At 45.1% G+C, this 12,880-nt stretch overlaps 2 protein-coding genes across 2 annotated transcripts in view; both read left to right on the top strand.

The window, feature by feature from the left end:
* Positions 1–1,281, top strand: part of HOXA9 (homeobox A9) — a 2,002-nt gene extending 721 nt beyond the window's left edge. The window contains exon 2 of the mRNA XM_044450735.1: positions 1,043–1,281. Coding sequence (XP_044306670.1) covers positions 1,043–1,281 — 239 coding nt within the window. The remainder of the gene's footprint in view (positions 1–1,042) is intronic.
* Positions 1,282–9,567: 8,286 nt separating this feature from the next.
* Positions 9,568–11,668, top strand: HOXA7 (homeobox A7). Its single transcript, XM_044450734.1, is given in 3 exon segments — positions 9,568–9,646; positions 9,649–10,035; positions 11,364–11,668. Coding segments are annotated over 3 exon segments (756 nt in total). The 5' UTR covers positions 9,568–9,582.
* Positions 11,669–12,880: the final 1,212 nt, after the last annotated feature.

Here is a 12,880-nt window from a genome sequence, read left to right as displayed (position 1 = left end):
GCGGCGCGCCGGGCGCCCGGGCGCGCCAGCGCTGCGCGGCGACGGTGTCCTCGGCGGGCGGCGGCGGGCTCCGCGCGTGTGCGTGTGCGTGCTGGGGGGGCACCCTTGGAGGCGGGGGGCTCGGTCGCGCGTGTCGCCGTGCGCGGCCGGCTGGCCGGGCGGGCGGCAGGCTCGCGGGCGCGCTTTCCCAAGCCCACGGCCCCTCTGTGAAGCCGAGACTGGGCAGCCCCGGAGGGGAGAGGGGGCAGGGCGAGGGTCCTCCTGAACCTTCCCAAGTCCCTTCGGAGCGGGGAGGCCAAACCAAACACTGGATGCGAATCTGATCCCTTCGTGACGAGGTGGCTGCCCGGGGAAGCCAAGAGTGACAACTGTGGGCCATTCCCCCCACTAACATCTTCCTTCCTTCCTTCCTTCCTTCCTTCCTTCCTTCCTTCCTTCCTTCCTTATCTGTTCATTCCTCGCCTCGGCTTTTAACTCAGTGGCCGGGTCAGTGCTGACACGGACGCGCGCACACATGCAAATCAGTTTCATAAGCAAAGCCGTAACGTGTGGGTGTGTTCCCTTGTCTGGCTGCAAGCTTCAAGGGGTGAGAGGAGAGAAGGTCAGAATTAAAAAGTGAAACCTTCTCAGATGACATTGCATGCTCGGGGGTCGTCCAGCAGCTCCCCCCTTTTAATGGGAGGGGGAGAGGGGAAATTCGGGGAGGAAAGAGAAAAGAGAGCAGGAAAGGCTGCCTTTTAAAATACTCTCTGCATAGACAATATGAAGGGCAGAGGAGATGGCCGGTGCTGCTTTACTGCCATGTAATTCTGCGCGACCTCTCCGTGTGTCCCCGTCCAGAGTCCATTGTGTCTTCCCTGTCCCGTATGTCCATCCAAATGAAAAGGATGCCGTAAAGCACCCTATCAGGGTACCTATGTGCTTGAAAGGGTGGGATGCGCACGACATGTGTGCCATAACAACGTGGGGTGTGAGTGCGTGGGCATGTGTCTGCGTGTGCAGGTCGCCTTCTCCTGTAACCTCTGGCGTTGTTTCCCTGCAGATAATCCAGCTGCAAACTGGTTGCATGCAAGATCCACCCGAAAAAAGCGGTGCCCTTACACCAAGCACCAGACACTGGAGTTGGAAAAGGAGTTTTTGTTCAACATGTATCTGACCAGGGACCGGCGGTATGAAGTGGCCAGGCTCCTGAATTTAACCGAGAGACAAGTGAAAATCTGGTTTCAGAACCGGAGGATGAAAATGAAGAAAATCAACAAAGACCGAGCGAAAGATGAATGAATGATGCTTGCAGGTTCTTCGACTTTCAGAACAGAGAAATCGTCCCTTCCAGTGCAAGGCAACACAATCCCCCCTCCCCCCAGACCCGAGGCTGTGCCCAGGCCTCACTCTTTGTCTTTTTTGATTTGAATTTTTGTTATTGCTGTTGTTGTTGTTTGTCCTTGGCCAATCCAGCTCTTGCAAGTACCTCGCCGTCGTGCAGGGAGACTGGCTGTGCCCCCGTGCTTTTGAGGAGGCACCCTGATTTTCAGTGTTTGAAATCATAGGAAATAAAAGGGGGACATTCATGCTCAAGCTGATTTTGTTGGCTTATCTAAATCTACCTGTCCTACATGAAAGAAAGAAAGAAAAAAGAAAGAAAGAAAGAAAAGAAAAGAAAAGAAAGAAAGAAAACTACCTTTTTAATGCACAATTCTTTACAGACTGTATAGGTTAGTTAAAGTAGCTAATTTTATTTGCTCTTTGTGCAGCAGAGGGTTCTGCTCGAATACTTGAACACTGTGTTTTATCGTGGTAATTATGTTTGTGACTCAATTTTTTGTGCTTGGGTGCTGTACCAGATGTGATTGTGTAAGCTAGAATTCAATTTGAACTCAGGTCGTTTATTATAAAGGTTGCATAGAGTATAGCTCTGTAGTGTAAGGAGTCTTTTTTCTGTATCATTAGACAGTGAACCTTGGATTGTATGGGGAAAACAAATCAACAGTTTGCTTTCTCCCTTTCCCAACTTGGAACCATAAAGGGAAAAATATGATCTTGGCTAGCAAACCGCTCATGACTCCCACCCCCACGCCCAGTTGCTTTGAAGCAAGTCATTTAAGTATGCACACTTGATCTATATTATATATATATATATATATAGTACAGTCTTCGTCAGTTGTATATATATAATCTATATATGAAAGAAAGAATCCCTTAATAATCAGATTAGCTTGAATATTGTTTTTGCACCGGTGAGCAGTTTTCAGATTTCGGAGCTATACCTATATGTGAAAAGGTAACTAACTACCTATGGTTTACGTTTTTAAGTTTAATCAGATAATTTGATTCTTATTGTAATGAAGTTTAATTTTATTGATAATAAATTATACACTCTAAAAACCTACCTTTGGTTATTGTAGATTTGTATCGATTATTAAAAAAAAATTAAAAGAAGTCCTGGAAGTTAATGTTTATGCAGAAGTTACAGTGTATATTTTGCAATTTTTACCTCATGGCCTACTGACCAAATAGTTGTGTCCAAAATGATATTTAACTTTTTGCTAAATAAAAAATGTATTGATTCTTTTATATTTTGTGCTGTTTTAAGATTATTAAATGGGCACTGCTCCACCAAGCCCTGCCCAGATACCGAATTTACCCTGGAGAGCAATCAAAACCTTAACTTTGATCCTAAAGATGGTTACTTAAAAGTAAGCCCCACAAATTTTAATTGCACTTATTTCCAAGCAGATATGCTTTGGTTCACTGCTGTCCTACTAATAGGGCATAATTTTGTGCATCAAAATGTTATATATAGATTCATAATTTTGTACATGGTTTCTTGACTTAAATGATGTTAATAAACCCAGCCCACCTATTAATTACATAGAATCCCATATTGAAAATTATCTTTATTATCTTTATTTATATCTGACCTATTCCCAGTGTTAGGACTCTGCAGTGAGCATCCTGGAAACCTTTTATTATCTGAGATGCTGGCGCAGATGAGGGCGTTTTTGTTTTGCCTTTTTTTTTTAAAGCACCAGTCTAAAATATTGGTGACCTTCTGAAGGAAAATCATGTGATCAAGGAAGTGGTCATCATTTTTCACTGCTCATGTTCTTTCTCTCTTTTTTTTTTTTAACCTAATTGGTTTCCAGAAGCATATAATCCATAGACCAAAACCACCTCTTTTATTTTCATATAAAAAGTACACTCATCATCAATAGTACTTCTACTTGTTTTCCCTATGCCCCATGTATTCTGCAGAAAAATACACCATATTTGAATGCAGCAAAAGATGAACGCTTATCTGACAACAGTGGACAGCAATATTTTAGAAATATTTTTCTTGTTGGTTTAATCCAGTTTATGAAACAGGGCTGTTTTAGCAGGGGAAAGAGAAGAATAGCCAATAATTTAACAATCACTTCCAGACATCTCTGGGGTGAAAGGGCTGGTTCAAACGGATGAGCAATACAAATAATTCTGTTGGGTTGAAATTTAGCTCCAAAGAGGGTTTGTCCACTCATGGAGTGGCAGATCATTCAGTCACACACCCCACTTCAACTGGAGCAGAATTTTGCATAAGACTCTTCAGCAGCTTTTGCAGAATGAATGCCCTGGTTTATTCCAAAAGCAAGAATTAAAAGAAAGCCAAAGCAAGCCAGCATACTTCCAGAGAGCAAGTCTTGGCAGAAGATGCTGTTAGGAAAATTCAGAGCCATAGAGTGCAATAAAAGAAAATGACCGCTGTAACCGTTTATGGGGTGTAAAATGCTGGAGGGTTAAAGACAAGAACTTTCAGGGATTCAAGCCTTGCAAAAGTTCGAATATCCAAGGAAAACAGATAATTGTCTCTATTTCTTTTTGGGCCCTTGTTTGCGCGCGCATGCACACAAACGAAAGTTCTGGTAAGATGTGTTTAATTAGGAAAAAGCGAAACAGGGAAGGGGGGCAGGAGGGGGGAACCTCTAATTGATGCCCCTTCGAGTGGTTTGGGATGTTCGGACGCCCTCTGTTGTTGCAGACAGTGGGGACTTCAAAGAATCAGCAGTAGAAGTGCGTAATAAATGGCGGGTCTGCAAACTGTCTGGAATTCAGCCCTTAATGAGTTTACAACTGTCCAGCCACAATTAAGATTTTCTACAAAAGCCCTTTCATTTGTTTTGTCTGGCTGTTTCAGATAAAGCGGATCTGCGGAAATAGCTCGCTTTTATTAGCCCTTTTCCTCTGAAATGTAGGCTGAAAGGTGAACATTTATCTGTAATGAATTTTCGGCTGGAACCTTTGCTATAATTGCTACTGCATGGCAAAGCAGATTATTCGAACCCTTTGCAATGGCAGATTTCAACCATGCTTTACACTTTTATACGGTTCCTCCAGCTGTTTATTGCCTGCAATGACTGGGACCTAACAGCAGATGGCAGCGTTGTTCCATGAAAACAAGGGTGATTCCGCCATGAAGCCAACGGGAACATTCTAAAATGTCGACTTTCCAGGAGCAAAATATGCAGTTTCGAAACCACTGATTTAATTTTTAAAAAGCACAAGAGTGGCCACTGTATATGTGACCCAGTAATGAAATGAATATCTTAATGCTTAAATATGTTAGATGGGATGCAGATTCAGTCGTGCTCAGACCAGAACGATTTGAATCAATAGGACTTGAGATAGTCGTTACTAACCTAACACCTATTATTTTTAATGGATCCTCATATCTGTATGAGGATCCAACCCATTGTGGTTAAATATGTAATACACTGTTCACTTTAATGTCAACAATTCGAGCAGAAAAATTCTCCTCTTAAAAGTAAAACAAACAAAACTCAGGTTTGGACATTTATCATTAAGATAAACCAGATTCATTTTTTTTTTCATCTGCTGCCCCTCTAAGCTTATCTGAATGTTTTTAAACAGTGTGCGAATATACATGTGTATATATCTGTGTCATAGGAAAATTGCTATTTTTTCATTCATGGAATTACCCAGGAATGCTTTATGTGTACCTGTGCATCCCACACCTAGATAGATTATGTTTTAACACTTAATATAATACATCATGAAAATACAAAATCTATTTGGGTTAAGTAACCCATGTATACTTCAACTGGCTAATTGATATTCATAAGTGTAGGGGTATATATCTATATAGAATGTGGACAGAAATACTTGAACATTACATTTCTATTAATCCATTCATAACTGAGACTGCAGGTCCATGCACATTTAAACCTGGGAGTAAGCCCTATTGGACTCAGTGGTATTTACTTCCCAGTAAATATGAGCAGGATTGCAGTATAACTGCACAATCCTAGGCACGTTTGCTCAGAATGTCCTACCATGTTTAACATGGATTACTGCCAGGTAAAGGTGCATAGGATTGGAGTACAAGTAAACTGTCTTAAGCCTTACTTGAGGTCACATGAGCAGTTTTATAGCTGGGACTCTTAAAGTCCATAGCTCACTGGAAGCTTGCAAGGTTGTCAAGGAGCAAGCCAAATTTGGAACAAAAGCCACATCGCTGTAAATTTTGCTGTACCAAAATTTACAGAACCGGTTAAAATCTCTATAAAAATTACTGCTTTCATTCAGAACAAGCAGAGCTTCCAATGCAGCAAGAGAGCCAAGGGATGGATATTTGACTGCAATACAAATTTTGCTTGGTTCCAAGGAAATGAGTCCCTAAATATGATTTCCTTGGACTTTGGGTTAATTTTTTCTGAAATTTCTCTGTTTTTGCAGAGCCAGGGTGGAAGCTCTCAGCTGAGGGGCTGGGCTGCACAATTTAATTTAAAAATTATTTACTGGCCACAGAATTTCTTCAGCAGATGTCTTGGCTGCAGTTAAAGGCTTTGCTTGCTTCCTAAGCAATTTTGAATCCGTAGGACCCAGTTTAATTATATTACACAGATGCTTGCTCTCTGATACACCGCAGGGCTAAGATGCTTATACAAATCTATTTTGAAATTCTCATTTCTCTTTATTTACGGTTAATACCAATGCTTCCCTTCTGACTTTGCTAGCTTCATTCATTCATATATGTCCCAGTAAACACAAACACAATCAGAGCACAGATGTAGGGGATTGATGTTTGTCAATAGCAGGTCTTCTGAAGGCTACGAATGTGTGTCTAATATGCAAAGATGAAAGAGCCAAATGAGTCATAATACTCACTTCTTTTTCGGAAAAAAGAATGTTTTGTGATCGACTTGACCCACTGAAGGCACAATCGAAATGTTAAAGCTATTCAACTTTATCTCTCTAAATGGAATCTAGGAAGAAAACAAAAAACTGTTTTCTCTCCAAATTGATGGAAACGTAGCATGGAGCTTATGTACTCTTAATTATATCCATGGTGGAAAATGGAATTTGTATGAATGCATTACAACCTGTAATAATTCTTAATTTAATTTTTACTGTCGAGTGTGTTTTTAATATAGGTTAATGGTGTTTTCCTCAACCATTTCTCCTCTACTGAAATGCAAACTTGAGTTAAGCAACTCACAAGATTTAAGTAGATGGTCAAAGACAACCTAAGTGGGGTGATGGTAGGAGAATATTGAAATTGCGTAATGAGACCCCATGTTCCAGTGATACAAGTACCTTGCTTAGTATTTCAGCAAACTGTTCTATAATATTGCAAACTGATTTTGAATTGCCCTTGTTATTTTTAAAGTATTTTATTTTATTTTATTTTACTAACAGTGTATACTTTGGGAAACCTAGAAAGCAGCAAAACTGAATTATATCCCTGATTACTTGTATTTATTTATTAGCGTGCCAATGCGGGAGGAGGCACTCTGGATGGGTGGCCTGCCTAGAGGTTATACTGGTCTTGTAAAATTAAAAATACGCACTTAGTAGACTATGCATAATCTAACAAATGGTACCCATTCCAGACTATGTATTGTTGCTTTTAGAGGGGGATGGAAAATATAGATATTTACTAAAACTGAATAGCACATTTTAATTTTTATTTCAGGGAAAGGATAAGAAATGGAGGGTCCTTCTCACTGGGAATATATTGGATGTGGAAAACACCACTTTTGACATGATGTGGAGCTCATTCCAAAGGGAAATTCATTTAGCCATGATTTGGAGTTGGTCTGATTATGAACTACCCTGCTTCGTGGTGATGGGGGATGTCTCTTCTCCGTGAATCACTACAAAGTCCATGTGAAATATTTCAAAGGTTTCCAAGAATGACTTTGGGAAAAAGGTGTTGTTGTTTTTTTAAAGTGAAATCCCAGCAGTGCTGAGAAACAAACAGGTTTAAGAGCTAGAGTTTGGCTTAATCTTACAGGGAGTGTCTTAGACCTCGGCCTAAAAGTGAGTTGCACTTAACCAGAGCCCTTTAAAGACTCATCTATAAAATTCTGTCTTGCCTTATCAATACCCAAGTCTAGACTGCTGGTTATGTTTGCTGTGTCTTTCTTCTTGCATTTAGCAATGGTGTCACCAGAGGAGCAATTTATTGGTCTAATGCCATCTAATTCAGCCTCTTTGATCTCAATGGTCTTACAGGTTTCTTTTGCTTTCTTTTCACTTTAGAGTTCCAGTTTATTTGTCTCGGGAGATGTTTTAATTGGAAAATTATTTCGGATATGGCGTGGAACCCATCCTCGCAAAGCAACTCTTATGCTTTTATTCCGTTGGTTTTGACAGGCATCTTAGCACGTTGGAAAGGTGGGGTGAGCCAGCCAAGAGGTCTCGCTGGAGGCAAGCAGGTTTGCTCAAGAGTAACACAAACGGCAAAAGGAGATGCCACCCCATCAGGGATGCTGCTGCTGGTCCATCTCTCTGTTCTCCCCCCCACCCACCGCCCCCTACCCTTATTCTGAGTGCCCAGTGCCAGAACCCCATCGCCCCTTTGACTGAGCCCCTGCCAACGGGCTACCAAAATGTAGCTCTCAAGGATCCGTGAGAAATATCAGGCAGGCACATTCTAAATGGGTGAGAACCTCTTTGTCCACACAGGATACCAAACTCTATAATTTAAGGGAAGAATTTCCGGGGCAATTCCATTGTCCTCCTTCCAGTTTATGATGTGCAATAGCAGGGCAGTAAAAGCTGTCTTTACCAAAACGCCCAGTCTGAGGGAAGGAAACTCATTTTATTATCCGTTTCAGGGAAGGGAACGGCGCAACATCCTGAATGGATACGGCCTTATTGCTCGGCGGGGGCTGAATGTTCCGAAATTAAGGCGCCTGCTGAGGTATCCGGGGAACCGAGTCCTCGCCGTCGGACGGGAAGGGCGCTGGAGGTACGTATTGACACAGTGGCCGGTCGGAAGAAGAGGGGGCGACCCCGAATCCCACTTCCCTTGCCCTACTCCAAGAGATTTCGATTTCCGAAGGTGCTGAAAATGCGGGTGCGTGCGTGATGCTGCTGGCTTTTCCTGCAATTCGGTTGAAAAAGGGACCAGCATGGGGTGTGATGAGGGCGGTGAGTGAAAAATTAATGCTATTAGATCAAGTCCATATTTGGAAAGGCATGTCAGCCGCATGATTGCAATGAAAAGTCCTTCCATTTCTTGAAATAACGAGAATGGGCAAAATCAGACACAGAGCTTTCTGCTTTTTGGAGCAGCTGCCGAGAAAGACATACATTCCTCTGCAGGACTTCCAGAAATTCAGGACCCCTCTTTCTGGGACCGAGTCGTGGGCAACAGAAGGGAGAAAAATGAAAGGGCTTTTTCCCCTCCTTGAGCAAGCCTTCAGTCATCTCACTCCAAGCGATTCACCAGCCGGTGTGCCAATTCCTTAATAAATCTGTTAGTAAATTTGCTAGCATATTTACAGATTCTGTTATATACCGATGGCTGCGGTGTATGTTTTGCTCACAGTTTCCTTTTCTAAAGGAAAAAATAATGCACAAGTAAGGTACAGATGCATTCCCCCCTCCCTCTTTCACACACACACAGACGAGAATGCTGGTGAAGATGGGATGTGTTTATCTCCATCACACACAAACGCACGCGCGAAAGGAGAGAACCGTGTGGTTTTCGTTTACTGCCAGGGGATATATTTGTGAGTGCGGTTTTTCTGTTTCCCCCCAACTTCACCTCTGGTCCTTCCAGAAGGCGGTAGAGCCGGATGGCTCCGAATCATAAAAATGGAGAAAAGCCAGTCGTGAGCAAGGCACCGGGATTCGGAATCGCGCCCGCAGATTCTTCCGGAGTGCGCGGATAATTTGGCTGGGAAAGGGAAATCAGGAGACAGAACTGGAGTGGCATCACCCCCCCCCCCCCACACACACACACTCTTTTTTAAAAAAGAAGGCGAAGGGAGGAAGAAGAGGCAGGAAGCCGCGCGGTTCTGGCGCAGGGGTCTCGTTTCCGAGCGGAGCCGGCCCGTCCCTCGGCGCGCTGCTCCGGGTGCCCGGCCCGGGGTCCGCCGCTCGCCCACCCCTGCCTTGTCCTTCGCTGCCAGAGAGATGCGCCCCCTTCCCCTGCCATTATAGGACCTTGCGAGTTGCCCTGATCTATACCACCTGTGATGCAGGAGGAGATTGGAGGACGGGGTCATATGACTGGTCACGTGGTGGAGGCAGCTCAGTCCAAAAGAAAATGGGGTTTGGTGTAAATCTGGGGGTGTAATGTTATCATATATCACGCTACCTCGTAAAACCGACACCGAAGCCTACCGGACAACAAATCACAGGTCAAAATTATGAGCTCTTCGTATTATGTGAACGCTCTTTTTAGCAAATATACGGCGGGCGCTGCTTCCCTCTTCCAAAATGCGGAGCCGACGTCTTGCTCCTTTGCCACCAACTCCCAGAGAAGCGGCTACGGACCGGGCGCGGGCGCGTTCACCTCCTCCGTGCCTGCCTTGTACAATGTGAACAGCACCCTATATCAAACCCCGTTCTCCTCCGGATACGGCCTGGGCTCCGATGCCTACAACTTGCACTGCTCCTCTTTCGATCACGACATTCCCATTCTTTGCAATGACTTAACCAAACCCAGCTGCGAGAAAGCGGAGGAAGGCCACCTGCACGGCCAGGCTGAGAGTAATTTCCGGATATACCCCTGGATGAGGTCCTCAGGTATGGGGAAGGGGGGGTGAGGCGTGCGCGCGCGCGTGCGGTGGGGAGGAAACCCCAGCAGCGACCGGGGGGAACTGAAAGCCAGCTCAGGCTGGCAGGTCAGCGTGGAACAGGCAAACTTCCCCGGAAAGGGGGTGGGGGCTGGGGGAGGCAGAGAGAGAAAGAAAGAAAGAAAGAAGAGGGGAAGGGAAAAAATGGAAGGGGAGAGGGGAAGAAAGCGCGCGCCTGCCGCTCTGCTTTTAATTAGGGCAGAGGCGCCATTGCGTAGAAAGCCCGTGGCATTGTATGTAAATGAGCCCCATAAAACTTTTTATTGCCCAATTAATGGGCTTCTAGCCTCGTGAATTTATTTAACTCCACTTTGTGGCGGACCTGGAGCGTTCGGTTGGGTTTTGGTGGGTGCCACTGGGAAAGGGTGGCGAAGGTGCCCGGAGAGGACACGCGGCGCGGGGGCTTCCCTCGCTTCTCCCCTCTGGCGCTGGCAGAGCAGGGATGCTGCGTGGGAAAGGGGAGAAGAGAAGGAAGAGAGGGGTGGCGTTACCGGCGGGGGAGGACAGAAAATGCCCGAGAGGAGCAGGGTGCTCTCTATTCGTGGTTCGCGCTCCCAAGTGCGGTTTCCTTTTATTTTTAGTTTTTCGCTTTTCCTTTCCAGGAAGAAACGATCTCACAAGCACACAGGAAAGAAAGAAGGGATGTAACAGGCACAGCACAGGGGCGAGCGAGCCATTTTATCTGAGAGCAAACAGTGCTCTAAGTTCCAGGCGCTGCATTTACTTCTATGGGCGCCTGGGATGTGGGGGAGGCAGCCCACAGGCTCCTTTCAGCCCCCTTCCCCTTCCTGTTAGTTTGTTTTAAATTATGGGTTCCAAATGACAGGTCGGTTGCGCCCCCTCCCCCCGCTTCAGTGTTGCTTGAGGCCACTTCAGGCTGTAATTTTAAACACACGCACCAGGAACTCAGCCTAGCTGCCTTAACCTGGGAGAGCTCAGTGGGACTGACTCCCGAGTAGATCTGGCAAGGTGGTGGAGCTGCAGTGCGGTGCAAACTTTCTGGGGATTGAGTCCCATCGAGCTCAACGGGGCTTCCCCACGAATGAGACGGGAAGAGGTTTGCTATTGCAATGGCCCTTTCTGGGCTAGGGCGCCGTATCTCTAGCGACCCCGCACACACCTTTGCCAGGGATACTGGGGTGGCAGAGTGGCGGGGGGGTAGGCAGATTTACTCCACTTGTGTGTTGGCTGTTTGTAAATCCCAGTCCGCCTGAGCGGGCCGTCTTCATTGCCTGGTCCTCTAACTTTGAGGATGGCTCAGTCTCCTCTCCCCCGCAGGTCCGGATCGGAAGAGAGGGCGCCAGACGTACACTCGTTACCAGACCCTGGAACTGGAGAAGGAGTTTCACTTCAACCGCTATCTGACCCGGCGGCGGCGGATAGAGATCGCTCACGCCCTGTGCTTGACGGAGAGGCAGATCAAAATCTGGTTTCAAAACCGTCGCATGAAATGGAAGAAGGAGCATAAAGAAGAACCCGCTGGTGGCGCCGCGGCCGCCAACGACAGCTCCTCCACCACTGCCTCTGTGGAAAAGATCGAGGAGGAGGAGGAGGAGGAGGAGGAAGAGGAGGAAGCAGAATGAGCCCCCGGCCCAGCCTCCCCCTCCCCAGCCAGCTCACCCAGTCTGTATGCACGTGGCAGTTGTAAACGCTCTCTTGAAATACAAATAAAAAGACCCTTATAATGGTCATTTCCAGTTATAAGTGCGGGGGGGGCGGGGGGAGCACAACTCTTGAGGGGTCTTCTGCATCCGGAACATCCCAAACCACGTTCTGTGGGAGCGAGGAGTAAATTCGCAGTAGGATCTGTGTTGGTTTTGGTCATCCAAGCCTGTTGTATTTCTGTTGGTTAGTTTATTACTAGATAGATAGTTATTAGTTTTTACTAGTATTTGTGACAGGAAAATGCAATCCTGACTTGCACATGAAAGGGGCACCAAAAAAAAAAAAAAAAGTCCCATCTGAGTTAACTTCCAAATAAACTACCTGACTGTATTGGTCCCAATCAACCCCTAAGGAATAAGTGCATTAGGTTCACGCTCAAGCTACCTAAATTACACAATGTACATCCAGTTACTGGGGGTGGGGTGGGTTGTGGTTGTTGTTGAGATACTCTGGGGTTGAGGGGGGGGAGAAAAATCCTTAGGGGGGAAATAACAATGAAAAAACCACTACACTCAACTGCAGTGATCTGTACTACCTATTCTCAAAACTACCTATTCTCTCACTCACCTACCTATCTTCAAAATTATACTGTATTTTATTAATGAGAAAGAGGAAGGTAATGCTAATAGGACTTGACTGTAGGACCTGAAATGCAGAGAGGGAGGCATTAGGGGGGAAAGTGAGGCCTTCACGGCTCTGCGCTAGGCTTTGATGTTGAGTGTAATTTAAAGTTTTAAAAAATAATATATTTATTCCAAGGTGGTTGTTAAGTAAGAACCATCTGCTGCAATATATGCTTTCTTCAGTCTTCACTAGTCCAAATCTGAGGAAGGAAATCATGGCAACGATTGTATAGAGCGCAAAGCACGTGAGCCTTGTGGCGTTGCGCTCTCGTTAGATGTTTCGCTTTAAGTTTTTATGAAATTAATTCTGCTTGATGGAACTGAGTTTTTTGTTTGTGGAAAAGTGAATTCAAACAATTCCATGCATCTCCCCCTTCCCTGGTTGTTCCTACCAGATTATGTTAGGTATGAAAGAGCATTGACTTTCCTATAGTTAACAGTTCTTGAGTTTCAAAATGCAACTTTTGCTCTTTCTGTTGTCTTGGACCTCATGTATAATATACCATT

This window comes from Varanus komodoensis, unplaced genomic scaffold (genome assembly GCF_004798865.1).
Source record: "Varanus komodoensis strain SLA01 unplaced genomic scaffold, ASM479886v1 scaffold68, whole genome shotgun sequence".
In the NCBI taxonomy this organism is placed as follows: domain Eukaryota; kingdom Metazoa; phylum Chordata; class Lepidosauria; order Squamata; family Varanidae; genus Varanus; species Varanus komodoensis.
Note: the sequence above shows the minus strand (reverse complement) of the source record. Positions and strands in the feature narration are given on the sequence as shown.